This window comes from Danio rerio, chromosome 18 (genome assembly GCF_049306965.1).
Source record: "Danio rerio strain Tuebingen ecotype United States chromosome 18, GRCz12tu, whole genome shotgun sequence".
NCBI lineage: Eukaryota > Metazoa > Chordata > Actinopteri > Cypriniformes > Danionidae > Danio > Danio rerio.
In genome coordinates this window covers 22,766,862-22,787,595 of record NC_133193.1, presented here as the reverse complement: position 1 = coordinate 22,787,595, position 20,734 = coordinate 22,766,862, and the positions used below count along the sequence as shown (strand labels likewise).

The following is a 20,734-nucleotide window of genomic DNA, read 5'->3' as shown; positions in this document are numbered from 1 at the left end:
GCTGATTGAACAACTCATTTAAATGAATCATTGAATCAAATGAATCAATGAACCCATGTTTTGACAAAGTTTTTGGTTCCTTTTCTGGACTTTAAACATCTCAGGACTTTTAATGTCTATGGAAGGTTAGAGAGCTATTGGATTTCATCTAAAATATCTTAACTTGAGTTCCGAAGATGAACAAAGGTGATATGGGATTAGAAAGATATGAGGGAAAGTAATTAATAACAGAATGTTTATTTTTGGATAAACTAATCCTTTAAGGATTTTGTTGTAACTGGACCCCGGTCTCCAGTATTTGCAGACAGTCGGTCTCATTTACTAACTAGCCACAAATTTATGCATGATGTGTATATGGACGTTAATAATAAAATAAAAATAAATCAACAAATAAAAATTCATCAAAATTTTGTACTACAATGTATTCTAAGTCCAAAAACATACGCTATAGGTGAATTGGGTAAGCTAAATTGTCCGTAGTGTATGTGAGCGAATGAGTTGTAGCTGAAAAGGCATTTGCTGCGTAAAACGTGCTGGATAAGTTGGCGGTTCATTCCACTTCATTCAACTGATACCGCACGGAAGTAATAATCGCGTAATCCAGGGGCCTTATAAACACACACACACACACACACACACACACACACACACACACACACACACACACACACACACACACACACACACACATATACATACATATATATATATATATATATATATATATATATATATATATATATATATATATATATATACTGTAACAATACATATAGTTAAATATGCTATTTACAAGGTGAATAAAATTTAACTAGCCTTCAGCTGGAAAAAGTCAACTCTGTGCAGAAACGTGCCTTAGCATCAAAACAATTGATACAGTGTTAACCAGCATCATGAAAAGCGCAGAGTCTTTTCTAAAGTCAACAAAAATCCAGTGCGTTTAACATCACGTTTTCAAAACTGAAAGTGTGTTTCACATCCAACATCAAAACCTTCATTACCATTAGAGTTCTTTGTCTTTTGTTTCAGTGCCATAATGGTCTCTTCTTAATTCATAATTTGTCGTCTTGTAATTATTTCTAAACATGTGCTACTTTGTGGAAAGCCCATATATAGAGCTAGTTTGAGCACATATTATGCAAATTACTAACCTTGTGCATGTGTACGCTCTAAATTCACTAATGGAAGAACAAGTTTAAGAACAAACTTGTGTGTACCCATGTGTTGTGATTTAGGTGGAAAGTTTTCATGAGAAGTTTAAATGTGTGTATAAATGTACGTAAATAAGTAAATACGAAAACGTGAATGAAACCCAATGTATTCATATATCAACATGTGCATTTGAAAGATTACTTACCACAGAGTGAGCAGGCACAAGGAACTGTGGAGGAACATAAACATCTGTATTCTGGCATTCTGCAGTAAATGAAACGTCCACAGGAAGAGGGTTCTCCACCTCCACGGACGCTGATGTTATCTGTCGCACACGAGTTGCCATTTCTATAGTCCTGATCACTCCTGGAGCCACTGCTTTAAAGTTAAGATTGTAGAACAGATACTCGCCTGTAGTCTCATTCTTAAATGTCACCTGTGAAAGTGAGAAATAGGATGTTTAATGAGTCATAAATTTGTTTTATAACCAAAGTAGTCAGTATAAGCACATTTTTATTGGGGTAAGAGGGGCACTTGCTTTAAAACTGTACAGCCCCTCTTTATAAGTAAAGAAGGAGAGTTTGTAACTCTTCGCATCCTGTGCAGGCACATCAACGTATTCCAGGCCCTCCAGAGAAACAGTGTCATCTGAACGATCTGGTTTGATGAGCTCCCTCACAGCACGAAATCTGCACAGCAGGACATAACACACACAATGATAAAACATAAATTATACAATGTAGCTAAGTAGCGAAATCGAATTTGCAACTGAGGCTTTAGAATTGATAGTCAACCAAAGGTTTTATGATTATTACAAGCTTTATCCCATGAGGCAATGCATTGTCTGGCTGTTTCATGGGTATTTTCAGGATTAACAATATTAATGCATGAAAGTATGTTTATGTGTAAAGCATACAAACTATGACTAGAAGCATTTATTATCAGGGTAATACAACATTTTGCGATAAATCATTTGAATTCTCTCTGCATATCAATACATTTTTACATAAAAAAATATTTTTAAGTAATTTAAATATACATGTTTTTTTTTACACCTGGACGTTTATGTTTTGATGTGGATGATGTACCTCTGAGGTCTGGGCAGCCAGTTGTGAACAGTTACTGTCTGTGTGTGTAGAGTTTTGCATTTGATCTCTTCAGTTATTGTGCCTTCAGCCTTCGGAGGCTCAGCTGTGCCTTGCAAAATGTACAATATTCCACTGCCATCAGGAAAGGAGAAAAATACAGAGCCCTGCAACAAACAACACAACACATGGTTAAAAGACATGCATTTCATGCTAGCAGAGTGCTAAAACATGTTAACATGTTCAGACATCCAAACCTGCAAATACATACTTCAGGGAGGTATTCCCTCGACCCCCATCTACTACTTTATTTATCTTAAACAAGCATGTTAAATGTATGCTAATGTTAACCATGTCAAACAACATGTTAACTCCCACTAGAAAACTGTTAACAAGCATGTTAAATGTATGCTAATATGTTAACCATGTCAAACAACATGTTAACTCCTGCTAGAAACTTTCAACTAGCATGTTAAATGTATGCTAATATGTTAACCATGTCAAACAACACGTTAACTCCTGCTAGAAACTTTCAACTAGCATGTTAAATGTATGCTAATATTTTAACCATGTCAAACAACATGTTAACTCCTGCTAGAAAACTTTCAACAAGCATGTTAAATGAATGCTAATATGTTAACCATGTCAAACAACATGTTAACTCCTGCTAGAAACTTTCAACAAGCATGTTAAATGTATGCTAATATGTTAGCAATTTCAAACAACTTGTTAACTCCTGCTAGAAAACTTTCAACAAACATGTTATTTTATAATAATATGTCATCCATGTTAAATCAAGCTAGCATCATGCTAATTCATGTTAATAACATGATCACTCACTCCCTTTCCTTAAGTATATTCCTTTTTTTATCAGAGGTGGTCACAAAAGAATGAACCAACAATTCCTCTGGCACATGTTTTACCAGTGAATGCTCTGCAAACTAGCCCTGAGGTGCACTAACCCAAGTACTGAACCCTGAGAGTTCATAAACACTCACACACTATGGCCAATTTACTGTTTTAGGGGAAAACTGGAGCACCCAGAGGAAAAGTATCAATTCACATGATTTGATAAATAAATTACGCTAGCAATACACTTTAACATGCTATCAGCATGGTAATTTATGGTTGAAAGATATCAAAACAATTTAATTCAAGTAAAGACAACACTAGCAATGTTTTAAAAATGCTAGCAACACGCTAATAACACAGCAGAGGGGTATAAAGTCATTAAAAATATCTAAATTTGTCGCAGCATTAGGCATACACTGCCATTGACAATTGCTGTGGGGTTTTTATATTGACAATTGTGACATTTGTTTTTCACTTTAATAGCTTCTCCAAAAATAAAAAATAATGACTTGAAGATCCCTCATCTTGTCTAGACAGTGTCACACCTCATGCTTCTCCCCATCAGTAGTCATGACCAGCGGCTTGTATGTGATCTCATAGGTGTTCTGTTGAGTAGGCTCAGTGAGGAGAGTGGGTGGCCCGCTCCAGTGCTCTCCCTCTATGACACATTTCAGAGTCCACTGCTGGTTAATGCGGATGGGCAAAGCCAGAGACTGTGTGCACTGACTGCGCACCTGACATGCGAAATTCACCACCTGCTCGTACAAAAGAGAAAAAAAGCAAGAAATAGACAGTAACATGATGAACAGTCCAGCCTTTTAACTTCTCAACATTTTTCTAAGTAAATTTGCAACATTCAAATACTTAGTGAAGGAAAGTGACACTGTTGCATTCAGTGTTTTCTTCAGTCTATTACCTCTGGTGCGACTGGTGGGACAATGCAGGAGCCAGTGAGAGTGAGTTTTAAAGATTTTCCCCCTTCTACTGAACAGCAGAGATCATCATAACGGAGGTCTTGTCTTAGCTCTGTAGGCGCAAAGGTCACTTCAAGTGAAACTTCCATCCCTGGGGTGATGTAGCCTTCAGCTGGTGAAATGGTGAAATCTGGAGCAAAACTCTTTACATCCCATTTGAATCTGAGAAGAATGTGGAAAAGTTCATTTGTACTATACATTTGACATGGTATAGTATTGTCATTTAGACTAATTTACAGAACTAACTGTACATTTTAGTATGCAACCAGTCACCAAATTTGAAAAATTCCTAATTATTCAGTGGAGTCAGAAGTTTGGGATCAGTAAGGTTTGTTTGTTGTTTTAAAAGAAGCTATGAAGCTGCATTTGTTTGAATAAAAATATCAACCCAGGCTCATCCTGAAAACGTACCGCTATATACAGTACATTTTTGGAGAGTGCCAATTACGTCCCAGGAGCTACGTTTTTTGACAGTCTTTGTTTTCACGAATCCACCAGAGCCCGCTGTGTATGCTTTTTGAGATCTCAAATTTTTCTCTCTTCTTGCGTAAATTCCGCTTTTGACTGACTGACTGACTGACCGATCAACAGACCCACCCTCCTTCTTTTCTAAACCAAATCAATAGTGTTTTCAAAAGCCCCGATTGACGTCTAGATTAGATACACGGCCAGCAGGAAGTGCAATATGCACATCAATATAGCAGCATTTTTTATCACACTGTATAACAATAATTGATATTTTACAGTACTGTGATAGTTGGGTATAGGGTTAAGGTGGGGGTCGGCATTAAAAAATACAATTTATTGGGTAATTCAATAGATTGCATAAATAATACTTAATACAACTACTGTTTTTATGTTACTGTGACGGTTGGGTTTAGGTTTGGGGTGGTGATAGACGTTAATAAAATACAATAAATGGGAAATGTAATAAATAAATAACTCTCGTTAACTTAGCCTTAACCATATCCGATCTAACAACAACCCAGATTTTTTCCATGTTTTCAGATTTTACCCTATTCCCACTAGCACATGTTATTTAGTTAGTTATTATACACCAAATTGTTATTTATTTGTTTATTTATTGGCTTCTGTTTTTATCTTGCCCACTCTCTGGAACTGTTTTCAGTATACACAAACCCAGTCGTTGTGGTCAACTCCTCTCTGCATCTCAAGTCCACTGCAAGCCACTGGGCAAACTGGTAACAGCAGGAAAGCTGTCCATAAAAAGGTTAGCGGTCAGCTGGTAAGCGCAAACAGGAACAGCGTCATACCACCCCATATAGCATTCATTTTAAAGACAAAATTCAACCATACATACCTCTGGCTACATAAATCAAAATTTCCAGAAATGTATACAGGGCTATGTTTTCAGAATGAACTTTGAAAAATGTAGTAATAACAGTAAAATTGTGCAATATTATTACAGTTTACTCTAACTGCTTTCTTATTGAATATAGTTTAAAATTCTATTTATTTCACTGAATATTTAGCACCTTTTCTACTTTCTTCAGTGTCAAGTGATCCTTCATAAATCCAATTAGTATGATTTGATGCTTAAAGGGATAGTTCACCCAAAAATTAAAAATTCTGTCATCATTTACTCATCCGACACAATTTCTCTCTTCTGTTGTACTCAATGTAAAATATATAGTACTGAAGAATGTTGGGGGAAAAACAGCCATTGACTTCCATTGGCTGCTTTTACCCAACATTCTTCAGAATAGAAGATATAAATTAATAAATGTTTTGAACTATCTGAGTATGAGTCAATGGTGAGGTAACTTTCACTTTTGGGTGAAACCAAAACCAAAAAAAACAACAACATTAAAACCATTGGTTGATAGTTTGTCAAACAATTTATGTCATAGGGCTGCCTATGCAAACATTATTTGATTGGGGGACAGTGTGAAGCCTGCTGCGCTGTCATTTGTCTACTGTGTCTGTCTGTGTGTCTGTTTTGCTCTCTCTACAGATGCGCTGCAACATTGCGGGGCATAATCAGGTGGATGGGGAACAGCTGAGTCTCAGTGTGCGCTCTTTTATCAGCTACCTGCTACTGTTTGAGACAGACTCTTTTCCTGATGCTAAGGGTTGGACGGAGACCAGCGGCGTGCGAGTTGGCGAGACATTTTGCCCAATATTTGGTCAAAGTGGGCTTAAAATAAACTTTTGAAACGTGACTTTTGGCTTCCCCCTCTATTTTCCTTGTTTCGCCTCGAGGGGGCTTGCCCATTTAGGTGTTGTGACATGGAAACACGGTGTGAGAAAAATGCACAGAAGGAAGGAACTATATTCCTTTGAACCATGGAATAAAAATGGTTGCGGATGACTCCAGCAAAGATGTATTTTGCATTAAGTTCCCTGTTCAGATTGTAAGCTGAAAGCCAACACTGAAGCCAAGATAAAATGCTTACAAAGAGATGTAATTATTAACAGAAGCATCTGAAAGATTGACCAAACACCTTTAAGATTTATTATAGTAGATTCAGATTTTATATTATTATCTTTTCTATTCATAACAGATTTGATTAATTCAAGCTCTAGCTGCTGTGTGGCTAATTCTAAGCTATTCCATCAAGCATTTTATGCATAAACATGTACCTCGCACCAATGTCTCCTGAGTTGTGCATGATAATACGACGAGTGGCTTGGCATCGCTGGACCACAGCTCCAAACTGTAGGTAGTCAATGTCCAGCCGGACCTCCACTGCCTGGCAGCAGCCCTTCATGACCAGCAGGGGGCGAACAGCACCTAAACACTCCAACTGCAGCTCCTCTGTGAAGGGAGGCATGCGCTGCTGAGGAGAGAAGAGAAGCTCAACCGCACAGCGGCCACCTCCCTCTTTAAGTGTTACCTGGCCATCTGGACGCACTGACAAGATCTGAAGGGAGAAAAAAAAATTGTTTTCATCTGATGTATGCTGTTTGGATCATTTTTAAATTATGCTGGAGAATATGACAATCAGGTTTTACACAAGCTTGTGGAAAATACCAGAGCAGCAACAACAACAACAACAACAACAACAACAACAAATATATATATATATATATGTCAATAGACTCCATTCTATATACTATACATTACTATTCTAAAGACTAGAATAAACAAGTCAGCAAGGATACCATAAATTCATCAAAATGACAGACATTACATATTTTTAAAAAGTTACAATAAATTTCTATTTTAAAATATATTTATATTTTTTAACAAAAATGTTATAAGCACCATGGGCCCTCTATTATACACGCGGCGCAATAAGGCACAAGACATGTTTGGTGTAATTTGTTGCTATTTTTTAGACCATAAAAACTAAAATTTTTACATTTTGCGAAGTTTACATTTTAAAGTAGTTTTGAAACAATTCTTTGTGCTTAACAAACTAAAATAAATGTGTAGGCTAAAGGGTGTCCTTCTACCATTTGCTAACTCCACAAAAGTAATGGAGTAAAGTAAAGTGTAAAAGTAAAGTAAAGAGAAACACCAAATAGAGGAGGCTCATTCTTTATCGTCCCACTTTAGATTGTTTTTTAAATTGTTTTCTCACTAGTGAAGCATTCAGTTTTTCCACTTACAAATTTTACCTTGTAAATAGCAAATGCACTATGGTGCGATGAAACTGACTCTCAAAGGAAAGAGAGACGAAACTCTGATTGGTTCAATCCACTTTACTGAATGTTCAAAACACAACCATAACTCATGCGCAAAGCATATTTTTCCATCCTTGAAACAGCAAAAGGAGATTCAGACACGCCCTTAATGCTTTTGCACCATTCACTTTAGACTTTGCACCTAGATCATTAAAATAAAGCCCCAGACTGTTTTCAACACAGAATTAAAATACAAAAAAAGATGTTTCTTGAGCACCAAATCACCATATTACAATGATTTGATGATCTGAAGGATCGTGTGACACTGGATTAATGATGCAAAAAATTCAGCTTTACTATCACAGCAACAATATACATTAAAATAGAAAAACAAGTAAAACTGTAATAGTATTTCACAATATTACTGCCTTACTGCATGCTTAATCAAATAAATTCTATTTTAATGGTCAACTTTATGTTTTATCCCAAATCTTTTTCAAAAATCTTATCAACTCCCTATACTTTTGAATGATGGTGTCCATGTGCACAAACTGTACCGCATACTTACCTTGGAGTGGTGAAGAGAGTTATCAGAATGTCTGTGAAGACAAAAAGTCAAGGAACAGTGGCTGTTATTCACAAGGGAAACCAATTTCCGACTTTGCTGGCCAATCTGCAAAGCTCCAAAATTGACCACTCTGTGTGCCGGGTCCTCTAAATCAATCTAGGACCACAATAAAAACAGTGGAGGATGAATAGCTGTACATCCGAACGATGAGATCGTATTAAATCTACCAAACCCTTTTTATAACCTTCATCTCAGCACCCTGTCCCAGGATCTCCACAACTCGTTTTGCACACTTATTCATCTCAAAAACCACCTTCTCATGGTAACGAACTGCTTTACGTGGGTAGAATGACAGAAGAACCTCCACAGAGCCACCAGGAGAAAGGACCAAAGGGGTAAAGTTCACTTCCAGGACGGTTGTGTTGGAGAACAAGCAGTCTAGACTGAATAAACATCAATGTGTTATAAAAACTAAACATACAATTTTACTTTTAAAACTGTTGAACATCATCTACCTGATTGCACTGCTGCTTCTGTTGCTGATCACCAGTGTGTGTGTAGCAGGGACCATACCAGAACAATATGTGAATTGCAGTCCAAAATTATGCTTGAGGGAAGAAAATTCCAGATCTGGAGCTACAGCTGAACCCATCAGGGCACAACAGAATATTGGACCATTCTTTATCTACAAAAAGAGGAAAGAAAGTGATTACCAGAACAATCATGTAAATAAACTGTTGATCTTATTCTGCAATTTCTAAATTATCTTTTTATTTTCGAATTTACTATTCATTTGCCTATGTGGAAATGACTACATCGCAAACAAATGCTTTTCTTTTCTTTTCTTTTTCAAATACACTCACTGGCCATTTTATTAGATACACCTGTCCAAATGCTGGTTAAGGCAATTTCTAATCAGACGATCTGCCGCAGTTCAAACCGAGCATCAGAATGGGGAAGAAAGGCGATTTAAGTGACCTGCCAGCTAAAAACAGAAAATTGAGGCTACAATTCACACAGGCTCACCAAAAGTGGACAATAGAAGATTGAAAAACATTGCCTGGTCTGATGAGTTTACTTTTCTGCTGCAACATTTGGATGGTAGGGTCAGAATTTGGCATCCACAACATGAAAGCATGGATATATCCTACCTTGTATTCTTGGCACACTTTGGGTCCATTAGTACCAATTGAGTATTGTGTCAATCATCTCAGACTGGTTTCTTGAACATGACAATAAGTTCACTGTACTCAAATGGCCTCCACAGTCACCAGATCTCAATCCAGTATAGCAATAAATACCTTTGGGATGTGGTGGAATGGCAGATCCGCATCATGGATGTGCAGCAGACAAATCTGCAGCAACTGCATGATGCTATCATGTCAATATGGACCAAAGTCTCTGAGGAATATTTCTAGTACTTCCTTAGATCTAAAGGCAAAAGGGGGTCCAACCCGGTACTAGTAAGGTGTACTTAACAAAGTGGCCAATTAGTGTAGTTGCTGCCTAGTTTCTAGTCCAAATATCTAAAAATACTTAAATCAAGAAACATTTTCTAGACAAGAAAACAATTTGGTCTTGTTTTTAAAAATAATATGTAAAAATTAATAGTTTTTTATTTTACCCCTTTCACAAGATGTAAGATACAGTAAGTCTTAGCTGCAAATTAGCTGGTTCTCCCCACCCACCGTTCCCACATGCATGTCTGTTTCTCTGCTGCATCACACAACAGCAGTCAGTTACAGAAACAGCAATGAAGAAGATATTTATTTAAGAGTCAAAATACCAAGTAAGTTTAATTGATGGTATTTGTTGTAGAGTTTATTCAAGCCTTTTTGCAACGACGAGTCACACAAATGCTGTTGCAAAGTTTGCAGTACACACATGCACACAGATTTGACTTTGTACTGCTTTTGCACATCTGGTAGAGGCAAATATGACAGCATACACATTAATATACACTGTTATATTGTTTATGCTACTGTACAAAATAAACTAAACTTAATGCCCAAAAACTGGGAATCCTGTTGTTTGTTTGAAGCATTCTCTGATGCAAATCCAGTGGTTATTGTTAGGAATTACATATCATTTTTTTGTTGTTGTTTCTTTATTACAAACATGCAATGATTTAAAAACGTTTTAAGCTTGTAAATCTCATTTTTGAGGTGCAGCTGATCACAGAGAGTTGAAACAGATCTTTTAATCCCAGTTTCTTTGCAAGTCTTGCCTTGTGGATATGATTACAGTATATGTATTACTATTGAGACAAGTTAATACGCGGCTGTCAGTTAATTTGGTGGGCAGGAAAAACCACATTCATACATCACGTTTCAGTGGGCCTCAAAATTGCAGGGTTTTGGATCCTATTTTAAGTTCAGAAAATTAAAAAAAAAAAAACTTATTGTGTTTATATCACTCCAATATGACTGTGGATACACTATACCTACAAGCAGTTCTGTCCAAATAGTTTTCAAAAGATGATTTTGCATGATAGGTGCCCTTTAAAACAAGCAAAATAATCTGCCAATGATGTAAGCAAAATCATCTTGTTTTTCATTTTGACAAACTTATTATGCTTTCCCCATTGGCAGATTATTTAGCTTGTTTTAAGAAAAAAAACTCACTTAATTTTGTCATATTATTTCTTGTCATATTATAATTTTTTACTAGTCTAGAAAATGTAACTTGATTTAAGAATTCTTTACATATTTGGACTAAAATCAAGACAAAAATATGAGTAAAAATGCATTTGTTTGCAGCGTAGAGATAACAAACAGCAGTTAACAGATAACTACCTGTACTACAAACAATTGTGTTGATGGCAATAAATAAAAATAAAAATAAGAATAAGAATAATCTAATAAAAATACTAGCAACATCAAGCAATATAACAAGTTTTTTATGGTTAAATATTAATGGAAGGCGACGCAGTGGCGCAGTAGGTAGCACGTTCGTCTCACAGCAAGAAGGTCGCTAGTTTGAGCCTCGGCTCAGTTGGCGTTTCTGTGTAGAGTTTGCATGTTCTCCCTGCGTTCGCGTGGGTTTCCCCCACAGTCCAAAGACATGCAGTACAGGTAAATTGGGTAGGATAAATTGTCCATAGTGTATGAGTATGTGTATGAATGAGTGTGTGTGGATGTCACCCAGAGATGGGTTGCGGCTGGAAGGGCATCCGCTGCGTAAAAACGTGCTGGATAGGTTGGCGATTCATTGCGCTGTGGCGAGCCCGGATTAATAAAGGGACTAAGCCGGCAAGAAAATGAATGAATGAAAGAAATATCAATGGAAGTGAATGAGATCGGAAGTCCCAAATCCATAAGGTTTTAATGACTTGCCTGACACATACATAAAATAATAAGGTCAATAAGAAGGCGAGGGTTTACCTTAATGGACAATGTCAGATCTTTGAGTACACATTTCCGCTGTGGACAGAAGGTCAAGGTGAGAGAGCTCTGTCCACCAACAGCCACTGTGTCTGATTTAGGTTCAACCTGCAGATGGAGCTGGAGTGCTGCCGGTCCAGATAGATCATACTCAACATCCAAACTGAACTTCCCAGGATTAGAAACCACAAACGTGCATGTGGATTTATTGTTTAGCTCCAACTATTTTGGAAAACAGATGAGAGGAAGTGGCAGAAAGCTTGATCTAAACGTTTTGTGTTGGAACTCTGCCAAAGATCAATCTATCACAAAGCACACATGAGGTAAATGACTTCACATAAATTTACACCTGTTTGAAGTCCACCGGATGGACTTGGTTTGATGAGAGCTCTGTGATGGATCTTTCAGGGCTCTCATATCGCACATAAGCATTCATGCTGTAACACTCTCCTTTTACATTCATGGTCAGCGGCTGGAGCTTCCTCTGCACTGTGACTACTAGATTAAATGCCACATCTCCCTCCCGAGTAGGAGTGATCCATATGACCAAGGGGATCCTAAGACAATAGAAGATCAAATTATAAACTGTATTGATTAAAATAGGATATTATTATGTGAAGTCTTGTAAAATATCATGCCTATCATTGGCTGGGATCGTTCCCTCCATAGGATCTAGCACCAGTTTGTCCTGGTAGCCCTCAGAATGGCATGAAGACTTCTGCACCGTAAAATGGAATGGTTGGTCCTCTCTGTTCACCACAAAAACTGTCCGATGAGTTTCACAACCTGTACACAAAGGCAAAAGGTGACACCTGCTTAGCAGCCTGACATACAGTTTGTCACCAATAATAGTGAATTAATTATTACAGTTCCATTCAAATAAATCTAGTTGGAATAATGGTAGACAGTCCAATATTGTCTGACCAAAGTCCCTTTAAGGCAAGTAATTTCACTTTGTGGCCATCTTTGAAACGCTTTGAAACTCGGGTAGTCTGTTTAAATAGGGAAACATCAAATTCTCCAAAATTGCTTGCAAACCTTAGGATTAATTTCATAGTAGGAATCAACAATAAAAATAAACAACAATTGCCTCATTAGTTTCATTTCTAAACGTTTGAATCACACAAAATCTGCAGAAATTCATCAGTTCCAGAAAAACATCAGTCTATAGCGGTCCAGTTTTGGATGTCATCATTTTAAAGAATGCCCATACAGTAAAAGTAAATAGGGTTCAAGGTTATTTTGTATGGAACATCAGCTGAAACATTTATGCATACATTTCTGTAACATCATAAAGGTCATAGTAATTTATTTCTTTTGAATAAACTATCCCCTTAACATGGCAAAACATAGTATTTTATTGAAGCCTCACCTAATAGCAAGCTTCCCAGATTAAGGTGGGCTCGATCAATGAAGACTACAGGTTCATTAGCAATGCCCACCAGCAGGAAGGGCAAAGACAAACTGTGTTCAGGGATAAAGAAGGTCCAGAAGGATTCTGCTATATCCAAGTTGAGAACCTGATACTCAAACGAAACCTAGAAACAGATATTAACAGATATTGATGCATGTCTAAAGAGCATAATGTTTACACTTTATGATTTGTTAAAACAATAACAAATCACCTTCACTTCTTTCCCCGGCTGAATGGATTTGCTTGGTGTTAGACAACTGAAAGGAGATTTGGAGTCCTCACATCTCCAGGTAAAAGAGTATGGCTTGTTTGTGGGATTTATAATTCCAAATTCCCTGACAGAACATAATATATGAGAGAAAAAGATCAATCGCTGAGTATAATAATAAGTCAACCATATATTTAATTAAAGACAAGGTTGTCAGTACACTCTTTATGTAGTAAACAATACAGTACACAAAGTACACTTCTGTTTAAAAGTTTAGAGAACTTTTTATAATAAATTAATACTTGTTTCCGGGAAGGGCAATTTAAATTGATCAAAAGTGATAAAAATAATTTGACAGATTCCAAATGTTTATAATTTTCTTTTAAAGAAAAAATGGCTGCTGAAATTTCAGCTTTGTAATCACAAATATGAGCACTGCCTGGTCAAAAAGTATGATTTTCATAACATATTTTTTATTTTTTTATTTTTGTCTAAACTAAACTTATCTTGACAGACTACATAACATATGCATATCATATATAATTTTTAAGTGTGAACAAGTGGGGTGACTGGAGCTTTATTATATATTTGCAACATTTTTTAACTTTAAATAATGAAGCGTCTGGGCTTTATTTCTTAAACAGCCATGTTGGAACATACATCCAATGCTCATATTTTAAAGATAAAATATGATAAAAGATAAGTGTTTATAGACCATTTTGAGGGGTGTAAACAAACAATAGTCCTAACGTATTTCCTGTTTTACATTTTTAATTTCCATAGCTTCCAGAATCCAAAAAGGGCCACATATTGACAAATAATGTTATGATAGCGGTTTTAACAATAAGATATGACTAAATTGCCTCTTGTTGCAGTTATGAAACAGTTTGACAACAAGCAGGACATGTTCATGGGCCAATAATATCTTTAACATTACAGCTAACTTACTGTATAAGATGCATATAATATTTGTCATACCTATTATATATGATGATTTATTATTCATCAATTCAGTTTTACCTGCAGACAGATGTGCCAATGCCCACTGAGGTGAACTCTATAACCCTAGTGTTGGGGTCCACCATGAGGGTACTGTGGGGCTCAGGGTTCCGCCTGTTTCCAGTAAGGTAGTCTGAATCCTTAAGGTGGAAATGACAGTATGGCAGTAAACAGCGTCCATGTACAGTGAATTCTGGGCTCTGATTGTCCTTTAGATTAGGGATGCTATAATAAAAAATTGAAGTGTTTATACATTAGCAGCGACAAATAAAAAATACATCAAAATCCTTCAATATTCTGTTACACAACAGTCATTAGTCATTCATTTATTCTAACAAACAAACTTTCTGTGTGACTGACCGGCAGATCAAACTGGCCTCAAACTCTGCCACCTCCAGAGGGGAAAATCGAATTTGGAAAGTTTGACACGTTCCTGGGCTAATACACCCTACAGCAGGCTCGACACTGAAGGGAGGAAGCTCTGGGTCTCCAACCAGCAAAGAAGACACACTTTGCAGAGAGCTCGCTGGTCTCTCTGGTGTCCTACTGCCTTGAGCCGAGCGGGACGTCCTACCTGATCAAGCAGATGTTTTGATTACATTGGTTTTATTTTATTTTATTTTTCCTGATTGTTCAAACTACTTATTTTAAATGAGCTGAATGAACACATATCCGCTTATATTTGTAAAAACAATTAAGTTAACTAAATTCTTTTATGTTTTCCCAACACAAATCGATTGTGTGGAACCCAGAATTTTTTACAGTGCAGAAACATAATTCTCTAACATAACATACCTAAAACCACAATGCAAACGTTTACCTCCATGTTCAAAGCTTGTTATCTTTCCATATGTCTCCATTAGAATCTGCCAGGAATACTCCAGTTTAACCGTGCCTTTGTTTTCCATCTGGAGCCTAACAAACACAGCATCACTTAAGAAGTCCGTCCAGGCTAATTTTAGTCTGTTATGAGTGCATTTATACTTACTGAAAGACTCTGGTCTGGTACAGCATTGTGTCTTTGAAGTGGATGGGTCTGTTATCACACTGGAACTGGACATAATCGCATGTGGCACTAACTATCAGCTCAATCTCTCTTGAGGAGTTTTCTACCACAGTATGAGGAGGTTCAGGGTCTGTCACTACTTTCTGATCACAGAACAGATATAAGATCATAAGTGCTATATGCAGAGTAAGATTTCAGCATGTACAGTGTATGTAATTTAGTGTAGTGAAGCTTTTACTATGGAAGTGTAAACAATAAGGCGATTCTGACTGTATTTTTCCTAATCATAACCTAATTTTTAATAACTCTATAACAATTGTCATTTTCTTGTAACTTTATTTATTGTAACAGTTACTACTTTATTTCTCTTAACAGAGAAACTTTCAACTGTGAACTGATATCTTAATTGCATTTTTTGTTTTAGTAAATCAGACCTTTTTCCTTTCAACTCCAACTTCAAAAATTAAAATTGTAATGTCAAATAAATAATTGACAAATATATGACAAATGCAAATGCATTTCTTATAATAACAACTTTAGTTATCAACATTTTACTTGATATCTCACCACTCCATATATATACACAGCTGAAGTCAGGATTATTAGCCCCCCCCCCCTTTTCACAAATTATGTGTTAACAGAGGAAGGAAATTTCACAGTGTGTCTGATAATATTTTTTCTTCTGGATAAAGTTTTATTTTGGCTAGAATAAAAGCAGTTTTTTAATTTCTTAAAAGCCATTTTAAGGACAAAATTATTACCCACCTTAAGTCTACAGAACAAACCATCGTTGTATAATAACTTGCCTAATTACCCTAACCTACCTAGTTAACCTAATTAGCCTAGTTAAGCCTTTAAATGTCACTTTAAGTTGTATAGAAGTATGAAATATTATTTTCTGTCATCATGGTAAAAATAAAATAAATCAGTTTTTAGAAATTAATTATTAAAACTATTATGTTTAGAAATGTGTTGAAAAAAAAATCTTCTCTCTTTTAAAGAGAATTTGGGGGGAAAATTAAACAGGGGAGCGAATAATTCTGTATTACAATTGAAATGTAAGGTTTTCGAAAGGTGAATATCCACTAACTGTAATTGGAAATGAAGCCGAAAGGAAAAGTAAATCAGACTTTTTTTTTCCTGCAATTGCAACTTCATTACTTGAATATGTAACTTCACATATCACAATTGTAGCTTCATTTCCTATTGCACTATACTTGAATATTTCTTGTTATTGCAAATTGATATCTAAATTGCAAATGTATTTCTCGTAATCTTGACATTATTTCTTGTAATTGAACATTTATACAGGGATCATGACTCAATTACTTGTTATTATGACTTCATACAGTATTTATGACAAGTGTAAATTAATTTCTCCAATTTTTACTAGATATCTCACCTCTTTGATTTGAGTTTTTGTTATTGAGAGCTTATATACAGTGGGGGAAATAAGTATTGAACACGTGACCATTTTTCTCAGAAAACATCTTTCAAAAGGTGCTGTTGACTTGAAATTTTTCCCAGGTGTTGGTAACAACCAAAGAAATCCATATATGCAAAAAAAAAAACAAGTCTAATTAGTTTACAAATTAAGTTATGCATATTAAAATAAAATGATGCAGGGAAAAAGTATTAAACACATAAAGAAAGGAAGGTGTAGAAAGGAAAAAAAGCCCAGACAGCAGCTGAGAAGCTCTCAGTATTCATTTAGCAACCCTCTGCCTTTCCTCACTGTAAAATTAATATTAGCTTCTTCAGTTTAACATCTACATTACCAGCATGATGTAAATGAAAACAGGGTGGACATTTCAGTAAGACTGAAACACAGCCAAAGAAACTCTCATATGATTCCAAAAAAAAAAAAAAACAAGCTGTAGAATGGCCTAGCCAATCACCTGACTTGAGTCCAATAGAAAATACAAATTAAAGATGAGATTTTAGGGACGAGACCCACAGAAGCATCAACATTTTATACTCTGTTGAAGTGTGTGAAAAACTCACACCTGGGCAATTCATGTGACTTTATTCTCCATACAAGGGGTCTCTTTACGCTGCTATCACCAAAAGTGCCTTTTATATAAAGTATTAAATATATTTCAGTAGTTCAGTACTTTCTCATTGTGTCATTTCATTGTTATTACACATAACTTATTTTTCATATTTTTAGTTTTGTTTTATTTTTATGTTTGTATTGTTTGGGTTTTCAACAGCTCAACAGCTCCTTTAGAAATATTATTCCCAGGAAAAAAACATGACGTGTTCAGTATTTTCCATGCAGCACACTTGAAACTTTCGACTTTAGAATGTTCAAAATGAATCTTACAAATTGTGAGTACTAAAGTGACTACTGCTGACATCTATCAGTGATTCTATGAAACTCACCTTCCGTTTAGTTGGCTGCTGTGAAGACTTATCTACATCCACCCATTTAACAGTCCTGTGACTATCATCCCAGTCGGGGACCTGGTCTACAGGCTGCTGAAAGGTAATACTGCTGAGTGCACATTTTATTGTTTGTGTGTTCAGCATAAGGGGCTCCTCTGAGCAGAAGGTCACTGTCACAACTTTGGAGCACTCGGCATGCAAATGGCCAACTTGTGGAGCAAAGCTCAGCTGTGGGCTATTGGGAAGCCATTCAAAGCGCAGCACCTTAGAGCTGTTTGGGTTTGTCATGGTGAAAGTTTCTTGATAAGTGCAGCCCACGTGACAGTCTCCAAAATCCAGATGGTCAGACAGACCTGGAAAAAGTATTTAGAATTGATAACTACCATATACTGTATAACACTATTAAGGTTTTAAAACCAAAAAAGAAATTTTAACCCTTGTGTATCAATCAAATTGACTACTCTTTCATTATGCTAATGGCTGTTTTTGCCCCTATGACTTCCATTATAATGATCCTATTGATTGCAAAGCCATGACACTATATAATCAAACAATTGTTGGTGGTTTTCCCTGTTGAGAGAAAATGTTGTAAGTCATTTTTACTGTTGATCATGTTGGAATATCTAGCCAATTCCAAGCGTGTTCAATAAAAAAAGATCAAGAGAGGATTTTCTTCAATGTCAAAAATAATAGTAATACAGTATATTAAATACAAATAAATAATTCAAGGACAAAGCTCTGGTTTACGTTACCCCAATGCAATACAAAAATTACATTCAGGAGGTTAGCAACTAACGTACATTTCCCTGACTCCAGCATATATACACAACTGATATAAACAGGTGGAGTTTTGGTGTAACGTCACTCATCAGTCATTCTGCAGTCCTTTAGCTGTTGCACTCAAACATACTTCCTCTTTCTGCAACCCTTCTCTGCATACCAGAACTGAACAGTTAAGAGCATCTTCAATATATTTCACAATTTCTACAAGCATCCAGCTCTTTATGACATGTCTTGACTTCTTGTTAGACTTATGTCTGGAGCAAGGTCCCCCGCACTATATTTATTCTTATTCTTTTATTTCCCTCTTGTCCACAGTTTCTTCTAAGAAGTATGCAACACGGTAAGAAAGAAGAAGTATGTTTAGTTAATATATGGTATCAAACAAAAGAAAAACAAACAAAAAAATTCTAATAAAAAACAAATACACAAAAGTTATAAAAATATTTTTTTTTCCCCACAGTCATTAATTGGCACCATTAACAATTGGTGCTAACAATTAAAAATTACCAATCAAAACATGTTATTATAAAGGAAGCCAATTGGGCAAAATAGCCACCAACAAAACGAAAAGGCTAATAAATTTGCCTAGATTGTATAGTTGAGTTTTTTTTAAAAATTCCAAAGAATATTCCCAAAATAACAATGTGTCAAAATAAGATTTGTCACCAAAAATCCTTCCATTTGCTGAAAAGCAGAGAAAGTTGTTGCCAAAATAAGACTTAAAAACATCCCAGAGTGGATGAAAATATGCTCAACAGTACACCAGAGTTATGAATGACACCATTATTATTTCAGTTATGCTTTAGAATGTTTGAAAAATTCATTGTCACTTACTTTCAGTGCTTTCCTGCTGAACTCTGTTGCCAACGTTCTCCAGAATGATAATGTCATGGTAACCCTCACCCACAATCTGCACCACAGTCTGATCATATTGGTTATCTTTAACCATTAGCTTCATGCTGGCTTCAAATTTTTGAGCCACCTTCGGATGAAACCCGACCAGGAATTCAGCTTGTTGGCCAGCCATAAGTGTCAAAGAGGCTACATAAGCAAGCTGTGCATCTGAAGAGAAGCAAAAAATGCCACATACATTTAATTTTAATACACTTGTGTTGGATATCTCATGCTAACGTTCTGTTTATTTCAATTTACTGCTTATGGTTGCCTGCCGCGAGCTAAATGTTTATACACAAGTCATAAAAAAATAACGGTTTGTTCCTTCTCTTGCTGCACTCTGCGAAATGCAATGACCATAAAGCTTCAAATGACTTAATTAAAATTTAAAGTTAATATACAGCTTTCCAGAATGCACAAATCTGATTGGTCACTGACTGTATTTTACTGGACAAACACAACAGCTTGATGTGAAGTTACCTATCACACTGTATTTTGTGGCTCGAAGCACCCCCTAAATAATCAAATGACAAACAATTTAACGAAAAAATCCTGCTGCTTTTGATGGTTTTAATTCTCTTATTTGGAGAGAAATTAATGTAGAGGCAGTGGGAACACATTTTATTTGAGTTTAATGGCTTGCCTTTTCCAGGATCACTTTCAATGTGTGAGGAGGCTAGTCGGCATACAGTTCCAGGAGCAGCTTTTAGAGTAAAAACGTCTGGGAGATATTGTAAAATAAGGCTAACCTGAAAATTAAACAATACATTATTCCATTGAATATTGAAAGTCATATAAACTGTAGTTTAGTCAAACAAATTCTTATCTTACTTGTGCAGGCACATTGCTGTTGTTCTTGATCACTAATGGAAGAGTTTGCCCTCGTCCCACCAATGAGCGCTTAAACTGTAGCACTGGATGACCTTGATTAGTCCTCTGAACAGGTTTTAAAACAGTGATGCAGGGCAAGTTGCCTTCACCCATTAGATCAAACACCAGAGCTTTGGGTCTGTGGGCAGATACTTGACTTTGGACAAAAGAGAATGAGAAAAGCCACAACAAAATTTCAACAAGCATCCAAGCAGTTCAAATATACATTGAAAACAATAACCTGGTATAGAACGAGCAAACCCGGATTCACCAATACAGTGTCTTTTAGGTGAAAAAAAAGTGTGGGACTAAAAAATAGCTTGGGCCAAATAAGTTACTGTTCTTCACTTTAGAAATGATTTAAATTAATCAAGTATATGATTATATAAAATCAGATTTTATTTTTGAGATATGTGGCATTCAATCATATTTTTTAAAATTAGGTGTTTTTGATGCTTTTTTTAAGAGATGGGCAAATAAATGTAAGAAAAGAATAAGAATGTAAAAGATTTGCTAAATTCAAAGACATTTATAATTTGGTTATTGATTATAATTTGTTATTTACAA

General features: G+C 35.9%; 1 protein-coding gene across 3 annotated transcripts in view; it reads right to left on the bottom strand.

The window, feature by feature from the left end:
• Window positions 1-20,734, bottom strand: part of hydin (HYDIN axonemal central pair apparatus protein) — a 128,014-nt gene that overhangs the window by 3,422 nt on the left and 103,858 nt on the right. For all 3 annotated transcript variants that reach the window (XM_073929185.1, NM_001114415.2, XM_073929186.1), the window contains 22 exons: window positions 20,129-20,324; window positions 19,941-20,046; window positions 19,238-19,465; window positions 17,618-17,973; window positions 15,215-15,375; window positions 15,047-15,141; window positions 14,587-14,800; window positions 14,248-14,451; window positions 13,231-13,354; window positions 12,978-13,143; window positions 12,244-12,391; window positions 11,955-12,162; window positions 11,606-11,827; window positions 8,738-8,907; window positions 8,467-8,665; window positions 8,223-8,378; window positions 6,668-6,948; window positions 4,006-4,225; window positions 3,635-3,844; window positions 2,241-2,404; window positions 1,691-1,841; window positions 1,358-1,588 (listed from right to left, as the gene is read on the bottom strand). In XM_073929185.1, the coding sequence (XP_073785286.1) occupies window positions 1,358-1,588; window positions 1,691-1,841; window positions 2,241-2,404; window positions 3,635-3,844; window positions 4,006-4,225; window positions 6,668-6,948; window positions 8,223-8,378; window positions 8,467-8,665; window positions 8,738-8,907; window positions 11,606-11,827; window positions 11,955-12,162; window positions 12,244-12,391; window positions 12,978-13,143; window positions 13,231-13,354; window positions 14,248-14,451; window positions 14,587-14,800; window positions 15,047-15,141; window positions 15,215-15,375; window positions 17,618-17,973; window positions 19,238-19,465; window positions 19,941-20,046; window positions 20,129-20,324 (4,210 nt within the window). The remainder of the gene's footprint in view (window positions 1-1,357; window positions 1,589-1,690; window positions 1,842-2,240; window positions 2,405-3,634; window positions 3,845-4,005; window positions 4,226-6,667; window positions 6,949-8,222; window positions 8,379-8,466; window positions 8,666-8,737; window positions 8,908-11,605; window positions 11,828-11,954; window positions 12,163-12,243; window positions 12,392-12,977; window positions 13,144-13,230; window positions 13,355-14,247; window positions 14,452-14,586; window positions 14,801-15,046; window positions 15,142-15,214; window positions 15,376-17,617; window positions 17,974-19,237; window positions 19,466-19,940; window positions 20,047-20,128; window positions 20,325-20,734) is intronic.